The 17,811-nt window shown below is 43.2% G+C and overlaps 2 protein-coding genes across 2 annotated transcripts; both read right to left on the bottom strand.

Moving 5' to 3' along the window:
* Nucleotides 1–2,742: 2,742 nt before the first annotated feature.
* On the bottom strand, nucleotides 2,743–11,639 carry LOC136485756 (putative disease resistance protein RGA4). The gene is made up of 4 exons (XM_066482601.1): nucleotides 11,476–11,639; nucleotides 8,412–9,487; nucleotides 3,257–5,391; nucleotides 2,743–3,100 (listed from the first exon to the last, which is right to left on the bottom strand). Exons 2-3 carry the CDS (start codon nucleotides 9,465–9,467, stop codon nucleotides 4,264–4,266), a joined length of 2,184 nt encoding a protein of 727 aa, XP_066338698.1. The 5' UTR covers nucleotides 9,468–9,487; nucleotides 11,476–11,639; the 3' UTR covers nucleotides 2,743–3,100; nucleotides 3,257–4,263.
* On the bottom strand, nucleotides 3,303–4,211 carry LOC136489687 (putative disease resistance RPP13-like protein 1). The gene has a single exon (XM_066486254.1). It carries the CDS (start codon nucleotides 4,209–4,211, stop codon nucleotides 3,303–3,305), a length of 909 nt encoding a protein of 302 aa, XP_066342351.1.
* Nucleotides 11,640–17,811: the final 6,172 nt, after the last annotated feature.

Raw genomic sequence — 17,811 nt, 5'->3', positions numbered from 1 at the left:
TATGTGCTTTCTCATCCGAAATCTGCATGTACCCTTTTCCATTCTAACGTTTTCCTTTGATGCTTCTACTGTTTTCTCTAGTGCACTTGCTCTCTTCAACATAGCATCGTGAAACAAAACCATGTCTTCATCTGGCTATGAGCCTAGGGGAGATTGTGGTATAGCCTTTCCCTTTCCTTTTCCTCACATCCTAGCTTTTGCTTTCTTCTACCCCTCTGGGCGCACTTCTTTGAATGTTTCCTCCTTGTCTGTGTCTTGGTTGAAAGATGAAGTGTATGCTCCAGATTCATCTACTTTTGTCCCTTTGTTCTTCTCTGAACAATCCATACCAGATATACAGTATACTTCTATACCATTTGGGTTCCTTCCTCAAAATCTTCTAGACATATTCAAGCATAAATGGCTTTTTCTTGTTTTCTCTTTTGAATGTAGCACGTGCTTTGTCCATCAGCATGTCATCAGATTCCTCACTACAAAAGGTCATTCGACCATAGACCCCATTGAACTTGATAACAACTGCATTAATTCTTCCCCAATGGCTTTTGAGCTATCCCTTTGACCTTCTTCTTGCACCTTTAGCCAGGCCCGAATTGAACGCTTCTGCTATCTTGTTCTAGTAGGCCTCTCTGCTCTGATCTGTGCCACGAATTGGATCTACTGAATGCTTAATCCAAAGACTTACAAGGCGTAGGTTCTCGTCCTCAATGTAATTAATTCTCACAGCCCTCCTTCCTTCATCAGGGCTGCTGGCGCTTGAATCTTCCTTTTCTTCATCTTGCTCCAGCTCTCTTATTTGCGATTGCGGGGTTGCTGAATCTAAGTCATGCGAACATTCTACCTGGGAAGCTAAAGTTGAGTAGTGGTTGAAACCTTGATAACTTGGTGAACACTCGGCATACTGTTGGAGGTTGCCTACACCACCAAAGGGATTCAAGTTGTGCATGGCATGAGTAGGTTGACTATGTTGGGGATAATGGGAATGGTTGAATGGTGGTGGTGGGGGGGGGAACTGAGTCTGGTTGAAAGTGTTTGTGCGAAATTTGGCATGTGCTGGAAGCATGTGTTATCTGCTCTTCGATTTCTGGGATCAGTGGCGAGCAACCTACCAAAACTTCCCTCTGAGGGCTCCATATGAACTAAGAAATATGAGTATTGAGTTGTTTTTATTTTGCTTCTCTATTTTTGTGTAGGCTGTTGGGAACAAGGAGGCAGGGGAAGATTGATGGGAGCAAAGGAGGAGGCCGCTGGGAACGAGGAGGCAGGGGGGATTGTTGGGAGGAAGGAAGCAGGCTGCTGGGGCTCCTTTTTAAGAAGCGTTGTGCTGTAGCAAGCAACAAGGAACACTGTTTTTTTTAAGGCAATGGTCAAGTGACGCTGCATTTCACTTGACCGTTGAAATCTGTATGCTCATCGGCTCATGGCAGTTGGAACCGTTGGAGCTGTGTCATGTGTCAGAGTGATATATTTTTTTATTGCAAAGGGGGCGGGTTCTATATCTTGGACCTGCTCCTCCATCGAAACCACCCCACAGTGGGACGTACCGGGTCCTATACATGCATTAAATGCATAGAACCGGCTTCGACACACACATTGCCGATGCTCTAAGCTGGCATGTTTTGTTCGATTCCATTCCATTCCTTGTGTACATACACACGTAGGGTGTGCGCGAGGTTTGCGCCGAGCCCATCCCAGTGATGGAACTCCTGTCCAGAGATGAGTCGGGGCCCGCAGGGGGCATGGGCGTGGATCATATGTTGCTGGAGGCACTCATTCAGCCGCCTGCGCCAACATCGGAGTTCCTGGGTAGCGTCGAGCAGATTATGGGCCCTACAACACAACAATACACCCTATCTGCTCTTGGGCCCAATAGGGGGTTCAATGGATCCAGCCTTGATCTGGATTTTCCTTCAGGCGACCGGACTGTGCTTTAAGGCCCAGCTCACACACTTTGACATCTATGCAGTCCAACCAGGCGTGTTTGGATGGGCCACCAGGAGGGCAGTCTCTCGTTAACTGTGGCTGTTGTTAATCCGTTACACTATTTGGCCATAACTGAAGAACCATGCATAAAGATAATTGAAAAAAAATAAAGTGCGTACTAAGCGGTACTGCATAAAGTAGTACGACTGCACACTGCCTTGTGAGCCAAAAGTAATAAGTACTAGTTACCTGAATATCTACGTGATTTATTTCAGTTATGGCTGTGCAGCAATTAATCTTCATCTTCAGCGATTGTACTCCCTCTGTTCCAGAAAAAAAGACTGTTGTTTTAGGAATAAATCTGAACAGGTGCTTGTTCAGGTTCATTTTTAAAACAACGGTCTTTTTTGGACGGAGGGAGTAGTCGATAGTGGGCGACTTGATATGGCTCATCATGTTGTACTCATATGAGCTGCTGCGTATTAACAAGGACTCATACAAAAAATCCACTCAGTGTAGTTGTCATCCAAGTATCCGTTTGCTTTACACGAATGTGCTGGGAAGAACAAGATCATTATGTACATGCTACTTTTTTTCTTTTTCACAAAGATTATGTACATGCTACTTGACGGATATCTTCTTCTACAAGTGGAATTGTGAATTGGTCTGTTGGGCAATACAGGGTGGCTTTTATTTTTTTTGGTCATTTTGCTTCACAAGTTTTTTTTAGATGATTTTGCTTCACAATGTTATCACGACTGATTTAAGACAAAAAACAATGACGGACAAATAGTGTCGATTTGACCACCAAAGCCACCATGCTTGGTTCATCTGTTATCCACAACTCACAAGGAAGGCTCGTTCTGGACATTTGCCCTGTCTCCGTCAGAAAGCAGAGCACATCATAATCACCATGATGATCTGGCTGGGATCAGCATACCATTATGGTGCTCCGATGTCTGCTCCCTGTTTATTACAAATCCTGCACCTCAGGTTCATTACTTGTACAAATATACATAGGTCCATTACTTCAATAAAAAACATACATAGTAGATGAAATATAGAGGTCCAAGTAATACAAGAGTGCCTCCGGTTACAATGATTCCTCAGTATGTCGTTCGTAGGCCTCTGTACACAGTCTGGGTGTGACCACTGACCACACCCACCGGCATAATGATCCCTGCATATATATTAGTTACATACAGGATCAATGGATAATGATACTTCAAAATTGAGTGCGTATTAAGCGGTACTACTACGTAGTAAGTACTACGACTGCACATGTAGGTGCGGTGCACTGCACTGTGAACCAAAAGTAATGTGGAACACCTGTTACCTGAAAATATAGTACGTGGTTTATTTCTGGTATGGTCGTGCAGCAATTAGTCTTTATCTTCAGCACAAATGGTCCGTGACTTGATATGGCTGATCTTGTCGTACTCAGATGAGCTTCCTGTTAACAAGGACTCATACAACTCCTTGCTGCAAGTCAATTTGAGATATCTTGGTCTTACTGTTGTCACATATTCTGGAATTGTCTCCATGGTGCCGTCCTCCATCTCCATGCTGTCAAGTGACGAGACTCCTCCTAGCACCTCCATATTTGGGCAGTATGAGATCTCGATTTTCTGCAACTTGGAGAGATTGCTGATCCTTCTCAGCTCCGGGCAGTCGAATACTTGAAGTTCCACAACTGAAGGGAAGTTATCTATATATGTCAGGTTGCTCAGCTTGTACAGGTGCACTTCTCTTAGAGCATGCCTCCTGCTACTAGCGAGCCCTGGTGGAACACAGCTCAGCTTGCAGTTAATAATTTCGAGAACCTTGAGTGCAGGCATTGCCATGGCATCTACAGTCACATCCTCACCCTGCTCCTCCCAGACCCATTCCTCCCATTCACACAAGCCAGCCAGACGAAGAGTTGCCAGGTTAGGAAAAGCTACAACTGAACTAGCAGTGATAATACCACCCACTGCTAGGGGGGAGGGTGACTGGAACTCAGGCCCAACACTCCTGATGGTAGGTGCGTTGTTAATGATCAGCGACTCCAAACTAGGGAGCAGGCACAAACCATTCGGGAGTTGGGTGGAACAATGAAGTTTGTCCATCTTTAAAAGCCTCAGGCTCTTCAAGATACATGTATCTGGAGCCATCATCCAATTTGGTAGCCGGCTACCAAAGTATCCTTCCATGTGTAGATGCCGTATGCTGGATGGAGGGCTGAGCTTCTCAATTACCTCCTCCACTACTTTCTGCTGCTGCTGCTTGTTGATTTCATCCCTCAGTTCCATGAATCCGCTGCTACTCCACTTTAGTACAAAGTAATCAAGGTGCTCCTTGCTACTAACCATGGCCATTCCATGAGCTAGCAGGCACATTTTCTAGACCATGTAAAGTAAGCTCCCTAAGCTGGGACAGAGGCCCTATCTCTTCCAAGCTGCACCAGCCCGTGCCCCCATTCTTGTCCAAATGTACTCGGAACCCATAAAGTGTTCTTAGATTTTTTAACTGACCAAACCCCTTGGGTATTAAAACATTGTCATGGGAACCATACATGCTAAGAGTTCTTAGATGCAGAAGCTGTGTAATGCAGCTAGGAAGATGGTCTAGCTGCGGACATCCCTTCACCAAAATGTGCTGCAAGAACTTCATCCTACGAATGTCTCCAGGTAGCCTAGATATATTTGTATCCTGGAAGTGGAGGTATCTTAGGTGCCTCAGCCGACATAGAGAGTCAACCAATCTATCACAATCAGTACCCCTTATAAAAAGCACTCTTAGGGTAGACAATCTCCCAAATGAGTCACTAGGCTGAACATTAATTCTTTTATTTATAATTAATGTTCTTACTGATTTGTGCTTCTGTAGAATATCCCATTCTAGTGCTGACTCGGTTGATCCTATAGACAAGTGACGTACATGGCTGATCTTGCTACCACCATCATCTTGCTGATCCTGGACCACCAATGATTCTTCTTTAGACATAAACTCTGCAAAAGATCGCACCACGTCATGCATGGTGCATGAGTATCGAGTGAGAGCTGATTCTGTTGCTGGTTCAATAAGATTCCTCGTGATTAGCTCCTGGTAATACCCATCTGCTATTTCTTCTAGCCAGTCATCATATGAACTACTACTTCTGTCTGGTGGATGGATAAATCCCTCACTGATCCACATCGGAACAACTTCACTTTGCCAAATAGTTGTACCTTTAGGGAAAAGTGAGCAGTATAGGAAGCACTGCTTCAGCTGGGGAGACAAATCCTCATAGCTCAAGTAGATCGCGTTGTGCAGTTCCTTAGGCAATCCAGCTACTGACCAAGCATGATGCTTCAAAAGAGCCTCCCAATCACCCTCGCTTCGGGGCTTCGTACTTAGCAGTCCTCCCATCACTTTGATAGCAAGTGGTAAACCTCCACACTTACTGATAATTTTCATCCCGACAACTTTCAGGTGATCTGTATCATGTACCTATCAGCACAAACAACCATTTCCACTCATAAAACATATTTACAATATTTAATTTGCAAAATAATGGTAAGCAGTTAGCCGATTTGTTATACTATATAATCTTTTGTATATGCTGCCCCGCCTGCGCGGACGGAAGAAGCTAAAATGATAAATACTCCCTGTCACAAAAAGAGCAATTATGGGATTCGCGCTAGCCGAAATAGCTCCAGTGACAAAATTTTAATAAATAATATTAGCATTTATGTCTCCCTACAAATTTATTATGAAAATATATTATGTAATAATTTAATGGCACTTACTTTGTATCATAAATGTTAGTAGTTTCTTATATAATTTTGATCAAAATTTAAATTACTTGACTTCTTGGGAAGTGAGAATTGCATTATTAATGGAACAGAGAGAGTCGAAAGGTTCAGTTTGGAATTTGTGGGACCACCTCACATTGGGAGCATTGGCTGATTTGTTGATGGATGCTAAATTTTTGGTTTCCATTCAGTTTGCTACCTAAATTTGCCTACATCGCACATTTAGGTTGACAAATCGATGACAAATATTTTTGTGCAACTTTTCACAACTGGATATTTGGCATGGAAAATTTCGAGAGCCAATCAAGCATGCCTTAAATATGCATAAATTGAAAAAAATCAAATTATGATTTAGTGGCCAATCTTACATGTAGATGGGAGAGATGAGTAATTTATTGGAGACTTATAAGTGACCTTAGATTATGTTTAATACTAAAAAAATAATAATATTGATGCAAATCTAGACGTACATTTATTACCTTTTTATAGTCGTACAAGTCGATAATTTAGATGTAGATGTTTATGTTACCTAGATTATTTTTACTAATGAAAAATATGGGTAATTTAGATGCATATTTAGGTGTTACTTTTGTTATTTTCATGATGATAGAGATGGATAATTTGGATGCATATTAGGGGTTTTCTTTAGGTTATTATTAGCAAACATACATGTGCGTTGCAATGGGAACTTTGTCATGTAGTTAGATTACTCATGTAGTGCTGGATATCTATTTAGTAATCACTTCATGTGTTTCAATTCATCTAAAATCAAACTCTATATTGTGCCTTGACACATGCTATATTTTTACTCATATGTGTACGGGAGGAAACTCTCAACAATCATGTTATTTGTTCCATTTCATTTTGGAATCGGGCTATGCACCACGCCTAAACACTTAACTTGTACGGACATAGGTAAATGTGGTGGACCATGGTAACACTTTTGTATTCCAATTTGTTTTGGAAATGGACTCTGCATCATGCTTAGACATCCTACTCTAACTTGTACACAAATGGAATAGATTGAGTCTGTTGGATCCCATCGGGCAATTGTGATTGATGAAAGATAAAGAAACCTTTTGGTCTCTAATATATGAAAGAAGGCACATGCGTTGCTATGAAAGAATGCCTAAGAGTTTTGAAAAAAGATGTGTCATTTGTCCGAACAAGTTTTTAAATAAAACAAAAAATGAGAATTATTTTTGAATGACGGAAGCAATAATTAATACAGTTTCAAGGGCATCACTAGGAAGTTTTTGGTGCCATTATCCGATGACAGTGTGTAATACTCTGCATCCGGAATTTGCTTATTTGACCCAGTTCCTCAAGTGCAACAGGTCTGCATACACATAGCACCTCTCCTGCACTTCAGTCCTCAATTTGTGTAAAAGGATTAACCCAAAGATGCTATTTTTCGAACGACAAGACCTCACCCTCATAAATATATAAGGTGGTAATAAACCCACCAATTGTAACTGCTCATGTGCCACATGGGCGACCAACAGGCATCTAACAGGCGGAGGTGTTACATTCATCCCATGAAGGGCTGATGTCCTCGGTAGCTCACCACACACAACAGATGCCTAGAACCACCCCTTGGTACACCCCTCCCTGGTCACATGCCAAAAGAGTTGATGCTCTGAATACAACCTATAACACCATCTCCTCACGTGGAACGGGTCTACATAGCACATCTCTTGCACTTTCATCATCACTTTGTATAATAAAAAGGTTAACCCAGAGGTGCTACAATTGGAATGAAAAGGATTATAAGCTAGCCCTCACGCGCCCTCACGCTCCTAAGCTTCCAAGGTGGTACTAAACGCACCAACTATAACTCCTCATTTGGCAGATGGGACGCATGGGCCAACAACACAACTACATGCTTCTAACGGGCTGGTGTGTTACACAATGTTCACCATGTTTCCAATGAGCCATTGTCAAAACTTTTTGGCACTTTTGTGGGATTTAACTTGGAAATCATTCTCAAATATGTGTTGTTTAGGTTATCACTGTGGATGTTGTCTTTCGGATCTCTTAAGCTTTTATGTCTTGTTGCAAGGTGGCTCCTTCCATGTAATGGGGGTCATTCCCTAATATCTGCTATTTTTTAATAGGTGAATATACAACTAGAGTTTCAACTTAAGATATATGCATAGAAAATTACAATGACTAATAATAGGATAAAAGATGTAGTCCATGACATCGTAGCTCATCATGGACTATAACCATTGCGGACACACATTTTTGTGATACAAAAAAGAAGAAATAGTGAATATTAATGAAAAACATATAGATTACTTGGTCAAATTATCACACTTCGGTAGAGGTAACAGAGTATCTATATGGTTATTATGTATAAAGAATAAAAGAGAGACAAAGGGCACAAAGACAAGCAATTTGATTAGATATAGGTACTAAACATTTCCACAAACTTTTAAGACTTATATCTCAAAGGTTCAAATCTGTATAGGTGGACATGTAATGGATTAGTGTGGATAATTTAGATGCATATTCATGAGTCACTTTAGATTCAACATCAAAGCTTAATAATTTGGATGCGTATTTATGGCTTTACTAGGAGTTGTATATTGTAACAAGTTTGTAATACCATAGTTTTCTAAACCTACTATGTCAAAATAGACCCTGAATAGATAGAGTTAAGGGAATAATGTGCATTAAACTGCAAAATAAATGGTATATGTGTTCACTAACTTGACCAGGTGTTGGCGGCAATTGTTTGTTGAGCAAGGACCAAGCATCATCTTCGTTGAGTGGGCTGACATGATGTTGGTAGAAGGAGGCTCCGGTCCGTAGAGCTAGGTCTTCTAATCTTGTAGTGATTAGCACCCAATTGCCCTGTTGATTTTTACTTGCATTTCTGACTGGAACACTAAGCACATTGCTCCATGCTACATTACTCCACACATCATCCAGGACCAGGAGAAACCTACCCATGGACAAGGTGTTGGTGAGCCTCCATGAGAGGAGGGTCTTGTCTTGCACCCCACCATGGACTCCCCCAGCATGCTCAATTGCTGTCCTGAGAAGCTCAACCTCATCAAAGCGTTGGGTGATGCTTAGCCATATCTTCACTTTGAAGTGTCCTTGGACAGTGGTCTCATTGAAGATCTTCTGGGCCAAGGTGGTTTTGCCCATGCCACCTGTGCCCACAATGGCCACCACTTTGATGTCGTGGTGTCCATTGATGGTTAGCATTTGAGCAAGCTCCCTTGTCTCCCTCTCAATTTTCACACCAACAATAGCTGACTCAACAAACTCAGATGTCACCTTCTCTCCAGTGGACATCCTCTGTTCTGGGTGGGATCCTAGATTGATGAAGTTGAACTTGTGAGCCTCTTCATATATGTTGTCCAGCCTCTGGTTGAGCTCCTTGATGCGGCTACCTATCTTGTGTGCGAACACAGGATTCCGTAGGCAGGAGAGCAATGGCCGGCAGCAACCTGGAGCCATTTCAACCATGCTGCTACCTTTCGATTCCCTCTGCTTGTCAGCTTCGATTTGACATAGGTCTAGGATGTCAGTGGCGTCATACATGGCGTTCTTGAGCTTCTGAACCCATCTTTGCACCCTCAATTCAGTGACGCGCTTCCTCTCAGCGTCAGCAAGGAAGCATTTGATACTTTCCATGTTGTTCTCTAGCTTCTCAATATCGCCAGATATGCCCAGCAACATCTTCACCTCTTTTGTTGCCATGTCGGCTATCAGCTGCATCACGTAGGGTCCCATAGCATCCAAGATTGCGGCCATGGCTCCCGCAGACGTCCGTCCTATACATATACAATTACATCAGAATCATACACTTGTTTCATCAGAAGAACCACTGGTCATTTATTCTTTTGTGCCACTTGTACTAAATCACCTTATACTAGACCCTCATAATATAATTTGGATCATGATAATTCTTTTTTTTCAATCTAGATCTATTGTTTTAAAGTGAATTAGGATTTTCCAAGGGATACTAGATGTTTAGTATGCTTACTCACACCAAAAGGGCGAGCAGCTGGGAGTTCAAAGATCAAGACGTTAGTATGCTTATACTTACACCAAAAGGCGAGCAGCGGGGAGTTTAAAACTAAAGCTGGAAAAGAACCAGCCTCGCTCAAGCTACCGATTTCGCTCATTCTTTTTTCCTTTTTTTAGAATGATAGAACTTGCAGTCAACATGTAGATTCGCTACAGATACATTTTACAGGTTTGATCCTGCATTAATGTGAATAGAACATGCATGCATGTATAGCTAGCTAGAGAAACAAACTTCTCCAAGAGGATCTCTACACACCGCTTTATCATAAAATTTAGAAAACAAAACAAAAAGGCAGACTCCTATAGACTCTCTAAAGCACTCTCCATCTCTTTGGCAATCTAAAACCACCCTTCTCACTCTCCATCAATAGAGAGGCTACGCAAGTTATGCCTTACTTTAGAGGTGCGTGCAAAGGAAGAGGAAGGCAAGTTAATTAAAGCCAAGAAAAAAATTGCTAACTTGTGTAGCCAGTCACTACAGTAGTAAGGAAAGCAAGCCAATGTAATTTGAGAACATATCGACATGGATAGAGCTCATCATTAAGCAAAGTAAGCAAAGAAATACAGCAGCTGTACACACCCCTTGTTGCTTCCAATTTTGGGGCCAGTACCAAAATTAGTGGGCCAGTTTCCAATTTTTTCTTAATTTATTATTTTTCGGATAAGGGTAATTTAGCAATTTCTTGGCAAAACGGGGATTTCCCTTCCCTTCTCTCTCAATCTCCGAATCGTCTCACGGCGGAACAGGCGTAGCTCACTGGCCACCACCTCCCCGAGCCGATGCCCGCGGATGCGTTCCCCACACCGCGTTGCCAGCATGTGCATACGGCGGAACTCATATGTTGTATGAAGTCTTGAAATTCACTAAAAATCATCTTTATTCAGATCAAGCCTAGCAAAATCAACAAGGTCTCTGTTTTATGGCTGTGCTAACTCAGAGGTATCATCAAAACAATTCCCTTCAAAGCGAATAATCTTGCGCGTGACGACCCGGCACATATCAACCCATATGTTTCTAATCTCTTTCTCTTGGAGAGACCTTCTACCTTCAAACCGGCGGTGCACCGCCGATTCGTAAGTGCATGCGTAGTGGGTGAAAAACTGGCGGTGAAAAATGCTTTCACCTCCAGTTCGGTGTATGATTTGGCGATGATAACCACGATATTTGTCACCACTGTTTTTTCACCCCACTGGACTCTAGTGGCCTTTGAACCGGGGGTGAAACAAATTTTCTGTAGTAGTGAATACAACTCCCCATGAATAATGTGGAGAGAGTATTCCGAGCACAAACAGTGATTCCACTATTTAACTCTCATCACATCTCGACAACATGTCATCCAATACTTCAGTGATGGATAGCATACATCATGGGCATGGAACATCACGTTGACGCTATACTTGAACAACCAAAAATACATCATGGGCATAGTACTCATGCAAAGCAGAGGACGACCATGCTTTGACTAATTAAGTGTAGAACAGAAGGCATTATTTTAATTAGAACATGGGGCATGCTACAAATCGTTCGTGCAAAGGAAGAGGAAGGCAAGTTAATTAAAGCCAAGAAAAAAATTGCTAACTTGTGTAGGCAGTCGCTACAGTAGTAAGGAAAGCAAGCCAATGTAATTTGAGAGCATATCGACATGGATAGAGCTCGTCATATCATCATCATTAAGCAAAGCAAGCAAAGAAATATATAGAAATACAGCAGATGTAACGAAGCTGTACTCACCCCTTGTTGCTTCTCAGTGGATCTCAGTTGGATACCGCCACCAGGTAGCAGCAGTCTCCTCTCCTCTCCTCTCCTCTCCCGGAAGCACCTTCGGCAAGGAGGGCGGGGCTTTTCTGTATAGTTGGTGATGGTACCTAGCGATAGCTAGCAATTATATAACGTGATGGTAGGATGGCAGGGCCAGCGTTGTCGTGTGTGTGTGTCAAACACTATAGATAGCAATGCCGGCCCCCCCGGCGATGATATAGAAATTTAGGGAAAGAACCATGTTGGTGATGGAGACTTTGTCCATCGGGGCTGCTGGCATCAGTCATCACGCATCACCCACCCCTCCGATGTGGATCGGCCAACAACTTTGCAGTATTATTCCAGATTTTTTTTTTGAATTATCAAACTGAAAATACTAATATCTATTTCTCGTCACTTCTTTTTTATTCTTTATGATTCTCTGCAAAACAAGGTCTCACATGTCTATATTTCAAAGAAGAAATAATGGCATATAGCAAAAGGGCATATAGCCCGGTGGTTACAATAGCCACGGTAGTATATGTGGTCCTGGTTCAACTCCGCGTGGGAGTGCCTTGCAAAGATTTAACGGCTTTGTGCTTTCACTGGTAGGTGACGTTCACGTCGACAGCGAGACGCATGTGGGGGACTTTGTCAATCTCGTCTCGAGGATTTGCCAGCTCGGCCTTCGAAGGTGCTCGTAGGGTTAGGGTTTGCATGCATGCGTTTATAGGGGTGAGTGTACGTACGTTGCAAGTGTTTGCGTTGGACTGTGTAATCTTTAAAAAAAATTGAAATGATGGCATATAGAGACGGCACGTCCTATTCAAAGCGTGCGACAAAATTAGACATGGCTAGTCCAAACAAATATTTTTCTAGCCTTGGCCATATTTTGGTATGGTTTTGAAGCAAGCATCAAAATTTTGTCCAAGCTTTCGGCATGCATGGCCCATGTTTAGCCACAGCCAATTTTTGGATTAGTTTGTTATAGAGGCACCAACTAGCCCCACAACGAGCCAAAGGGACATATGTTGTGTTTGGTTAGGTGGCCAACTTCTGGCCTAGTTCCCTGGAGCCAAGATAGGCTTTGTGTGCTGTGGCCTGGCTTCAGAAGGCCTGGCTAGGACAGAATGCTGGTGGAGCTCGTTTTCTGGGGCCTGGCTTGGCCAAGCACCCGGTTGGCATTCCCGTCACCTGTGTGATGATGCGAGAAGGGCGACGGCGCAAGCTGGCCATGGAGCTCCGGTGGCGCGGTCGAGTACTCGTCGGATCTGCACCGAGCCACTCCGCCGGAGCCCTCGCCTACCACCACGCGATCGCGGGCAGGGTATCCACGGGGCGGGTGCAGGCGAGCATCCATGGCACGGGTGCGGGCTCTCATCCGCTCTCGGGCTGCTCCTCCGCTCTCGGACCGCTGCGGAGCTCGGCTGCTCCAGCCGGTGACCCCTCCAATGGCGCCCTGCCTCCTTCCCCTCTTCTTCGACCACGCGGCAACAACTGCTCTTTGGGTCCAGGCACGCTCACTACTGCTGCCGGCACTGCTGCTCTTGGTGGTGTTTACGGGTGCCGATATCCAGCTCTTGGCGGCGACATCTATGTCCCCTACCAGCTACAGAGTAGTACTAGAAATTGATTGATCCATCGGATAAACGACGGAGACTTAGCCTATCAGTCTTGTTCGTCCCCATTAGACAATGCAATCGGTAATAAATCACCGTCTGTACATGTCCTCATCAGTACTATATAACTTGGGATACTGTTCATTTAACGTCTAACACAAGCTTTATTTTCCCGACCAACGGCGCCGAATTGTTTGTTTGTATACGTTTGTTTCTCTTTTCTTGATTCCGATGCATATATATTTGTTTGTATGTCTTTTCTCATTTCTTGGTTCCGATGCATATATATTTGTCTGTATATGCTCCCATCACTCTGCCATCCAGTTGGACGGAGGAGAACACCATGGTGGCCCAAAAGTAGCGCAGTTGCAGGTGGTGTTGGCTTTCTGCTATGCTCTGTTACGGTTTCCTTCCGTTCAAAGCAGAGGATGTGTTGGTGCAGGCTACGAAGCAGAGGATTGACATACAGTTCTTGCACGCTACGAAGCAGAGGACTGACATACAGTTTAGGAAAAGCAGAGGACTGACATACATGTCCGTTCATGTGGTGAATACGCTACAAAGCAGAGGAAACGGTGCAGATGTACTAGCAGTGGAACCTCTAGCTGCCACGGAGGATGACGGTTGGAATTGGGGGCCAATACGCTTGATGGCTGGCGCATCCGTGATGTCCAGCACTTCCAAACTTGGGAGGCAGCATAGACCATCAGGGAGCTGGGTGCAGCAAAGCAGGTTCTCCAGTTTCAAATACCTTATGCTCTTAAACTCTGCCGACGCTGGAGCACACATCCAGTTTGGTAGCTGGCGACCAACGTATCCCCCTCTCAAAATAAATCTCTCCAGGCAGGTTTTGAGGGCAGAGCTTTTCCAACTGTCGACAGAATATCATCGGCAGTCCTCCGAGGGGTATCCTACGAAGGTAGATTAATCGGCAGACATTCGTGTAATCGAGAACAAGAAGGCAACAGAGACACACGAGTTAGACAGGTTCAGGCCGTCAGTATGACGTAATACCCTACTCCTGTGGTCTGTTGGATTGTATTGGCTATCGTATGATATTGCGTGTGTTCGGAGGGGGTCCCTACCCGCCTTTTATAGTCTGGGGGGCAGTGTTACAAGTCGGTTAGATCTAGTAGATAACCTGAAAATAATAACAGATTATAGGAATCATGGGATCATACGTATCCTAACAGATCTCGTAGTATCTTCAGGATATCTTCCCGGTGTCTTGTGGGAGGCGCCGAGCAGCGTCGTGCCCCGCAAAGGCGTTTTCTTGTGGGCTGGGCCGCCCCTGGGGGCGCAGACCACGTGGTCTGCCGTGGGTATCCGGGGTTGTACCCCCCACAGCAAGCTAACATCATGTGTCTGTCATAAGCATCCTGGATGCCTGCATACATTAATTACAAGGTCAGTGCATAATGACACTTGAAAATACGTAATAATTTGAGAGAAAAAATATAATTACAAATATAAGAGATGATAATACACATACTTTGGCCAGACTTGAACAGGGAAAAGGTGAACACAAGCACTGTGTTTTTCTTTTGTTCCAAGACAATTGATTGTTAACAATTTTAGATGTCCTCTCGTCGGACGGGCAGGCTGTAGCAACACTTTGTTTAATCACCATATATTTTGATGCCCTGCTGTTCTATGTGTGGTCCAATGAAAGATTTTCCTGCAACGAATCAGAGTACAAGCAATAATTAATAAATATGAAAACTCACTTCCGGCCTAGTGAAAGAATGCAATTTACCTGAACACACGCGCCATCTTCGATGCAGCTTCGCAGTTACCAGTCTTGGTCCGCATCTCAATCTTCGAGGCAGACAATGTTGTGCCTTCCAATGTGGCATTCCAACTCGACATACCTTGGGTTTACAGCTCGCTGGTATTCTGGAACCTTCTAGAACCTCCAGCTTTGGGCAGCGAACGATCCTAATCTTCTGCAACCTGCTGTCGAGTGCTGTGATCTTCTTGGGCAGTCAAACACGTCAAGTTCCACGTGTCAGGTTGGTGAGCTCGTAAAGGTATAGTTCTCTAAGAGTATGCCTCTTGGTGCTGGCGAGGCCTGCTGGAAGACAGCTCAGCTTGCAGTTCATGATTTGGAGTTCCTCCAGACAAGGCATGGCTATGGTAGTTTCCACATCCATATGCTCCTCACAGTCGTTCCATTCCCACTCTTCCCACTCACGTAGTCCATCCAAATACAGCTGTCTCAGTTTAGGAAACGGTGCAGATGTACTAGCAGTGGAACCTCTAGCTGCCACGGAGGATGACGCTTGGAATTGGGGGCCAATACGCTTGCTGGCTGGCGCATCCATGATGTCCAGCACTTCCAAACTTGGAAGGCAGCATAGACCATCAGGGAGCTGGGTGCAGCAAGGCAGGTTCTCCAGCCTCAAATACCTTAGGCTCTTAAAGTCCGCCGACGCTGGAGCACACATCCAGTTTGGTAGCTGGCGACCAACGTATCCCCCTTCCAAAGTAAGATTCTCTATGCAGGTTGGAGGGCAGAGCTTTTCCAAGACCTCCTCGGTCACCTTCTGTTGCTGCTGCTGCTCTGCCTCAGCACCACCTGTCCCTATAGTATGTCCCCCAAGAGTATGTCTACTTGCACTGTAGTTCAATTCTAGATACCCAAGGTGGCGTTTGCTGCTAATCATGGCCTTTCCAGCCATCCAGCTGTCATGCACCTTCTTTAGGCCATATAGTGTAAGCTTTCTAAGCTGAGAAAGAGGTGCCAGCTCTTGCAAACTGCGCCAGCTACTACCACTAGCATCCATGTCCATTTATACTGGGAACCATAAAGTAACCTTAGATTTGTTAACCCACCAAAACCCTTGGGCACTGCACCGATATTTGAACTACTGGTGTCAAGAGATCTTATATGGACAAGTTTAATGATTTTGCTAGGAAGGTGGCCCAATTTCTTACAGCCAAGTAGATTAATGTAAAGTAGAAACTTCATCTTGTGGATGTCATCTGGTAGTCTAGATATATCAGTATCCTCTAGGTGAAGGTATCTTAAGTGCTTCAGCTCTGATAGAGAGGGAACCAAGGTATCTGAGTTAGCATACCATATGTACAGTACCCACAGACAAGAGAAACTACCTAGCAAAAAACCAGCAAGATGAAAGTTTACTCTAGAATTTATAATTAATGTCCTAAGTGATTCTCGCCTTTGCAGAATGCCCCATTCCACTACTGATACGGTCTGTTCTACAGAGAGGCGACGGACATGAATCCCACCACCACCAACACCACCGGTAGCAGCCTGTTCTCTGCCAATCACCACTAGTGGTTCTTCTCTTGACACATATTCAGCAAAGGTGCGGACCACATCATGCATGGTGCACCCGTATGCAGTGAGAGAATATTCTTTTGTAGGTTGTATAAGGTTCCTCTTTATTAACTCTCGGTAGTACTCAGTTGCCATCTCTTCGAACTCATACTCTTGTGAAATAGTACTACTACCATCCAAAGCTTGGATAAATCCTTCACTAATCCACATTTGAGTTCCTACATCTCTAATGATTTCTTCAGCTTTAGGAAATAGTGAGCAGTACAGAAAGCATTGCTTTATCTTGGGAGACAAGTCCTCGTAGCTCAAGTATAGTCGGTTGTCGAGTTCTGGAGGCAGTCCGGTCAGTGACCAAGCTGGCTTGTTCAAAACAGATTTCCACTCATGCTCACTTTGGTATCTTGTGCTCAAGAGACCTCCAATCACTTTAATTGCAAGTGGTAAGCCATCACAATTTTCAAGAATTTCCATCGCAATAGTTTTCAGTTGATCAATTCCGACTACCTGCCAACATTTTATTTAATGTTTCTTAGTTATTTCTAACAACGATCAGGTTGCTTATACATTACATTATTTTCCATGCAAATAGGATGTGAGCAAGCTTCTTTTGTGAAACAATGAAGGTTATGTAAATATTAAGTAATTTAGATGCAAATTTAAGTGCTACTTAGATTGTTGTTTATAATAGTATAGGTATTGTCTAGTCTAGATCAACATTTTGGCTTACTTAGTTTTTTTATAACCACAGAGGTGAGTTGTAGATTCATGGTGCTACTCTAGACTATTTTATATACGAAAATATTAATACCAAAAATATTTTCAGAGGTAGGTGTTTTTGATTCATAGAGGCGGGTAGGTTGTCTTCCTCTTAGAAATTGTCACTGTTAATCGCCATTTACATGGGTCGGAATGTCCTCTGAAAATTAAAATGGACGCCTCTAAAAATCATCATTTACAGAGGTAGATGGACTGTCCGTCTCTAAAAATCGATTAACGGATGCATCTACAAATCGATTAATGGAGACGAGCCTTTGTTAATGGTTCCTAGAAAAAAAAAACACCAAAACATTTCCTTCCCAAGATTCAAACCCATGGCATACAACTCAACACTTACGTCACCTTACCACTACACAACTTAATCAATTTAAGATATATATATATATATATATATATATATATATATATATATATGATTATATGTACAAATATTCGGTAATATTGTATTGAATATTTTAACTATTAAACAAATTTGAATGAAAAAAGTTTCAAGTATAAAGTTTTAAACCTTCTCATGTACTACAACTTTGGTATATGATGTCTCCCCATCCGTGATTGTTTGAAAAATTCTAAAATTTCAATCTCAGAGTATGGGAATTTAAAACAAATATTTGAGATACTAAATAACAT

Source organism: Miscanthus floridulus, chromosome 10, assembly GCF_019320115.1.
Source record: "Miscanthus floridulus cultivar M001 chromosome 10, ASM1932011v1, whole genome shotgun sequence".
Classification (NCBI taxonomy): Eukaryota; Viridiplantae; Streptophyta; class Magnoliopsida; order Poales; family Poaceae; genus Miscanthus; species Miscanthus floridulus.
The sequence above is the reverse complement of the archived record's forward strand: the minus strand, read 5'-3'. Positions and strand labels throughout refer to the sequence as shown.

What these genes read in the sequence shown, in the direction of transcription:
- LOC136489687 (XM_066486254.1), bottom strand. Translation starts at nt 4,211, where the DNA reads ATGGAACTGAGGGATGAAATCAACAAGCAGCAGCAGCAGAAAGTAGTG.
- LOC136485756 (XM_066482601.1), bottom strand. Translation starts at nt 9,467, where the DNA reads ATGGCCGCAATCTTGGATGCTATGGGACCCTACGTGATGCAGCTGATA. An exon ending in TGCCGCCAACACCTGGTCAA is followed by an intron (nt 5,392 to 8,411) that starts GTTAGTGAACAC and finishes TTGTGCTGATAG; the next exon opens with GTACATGATACAGATCACCT.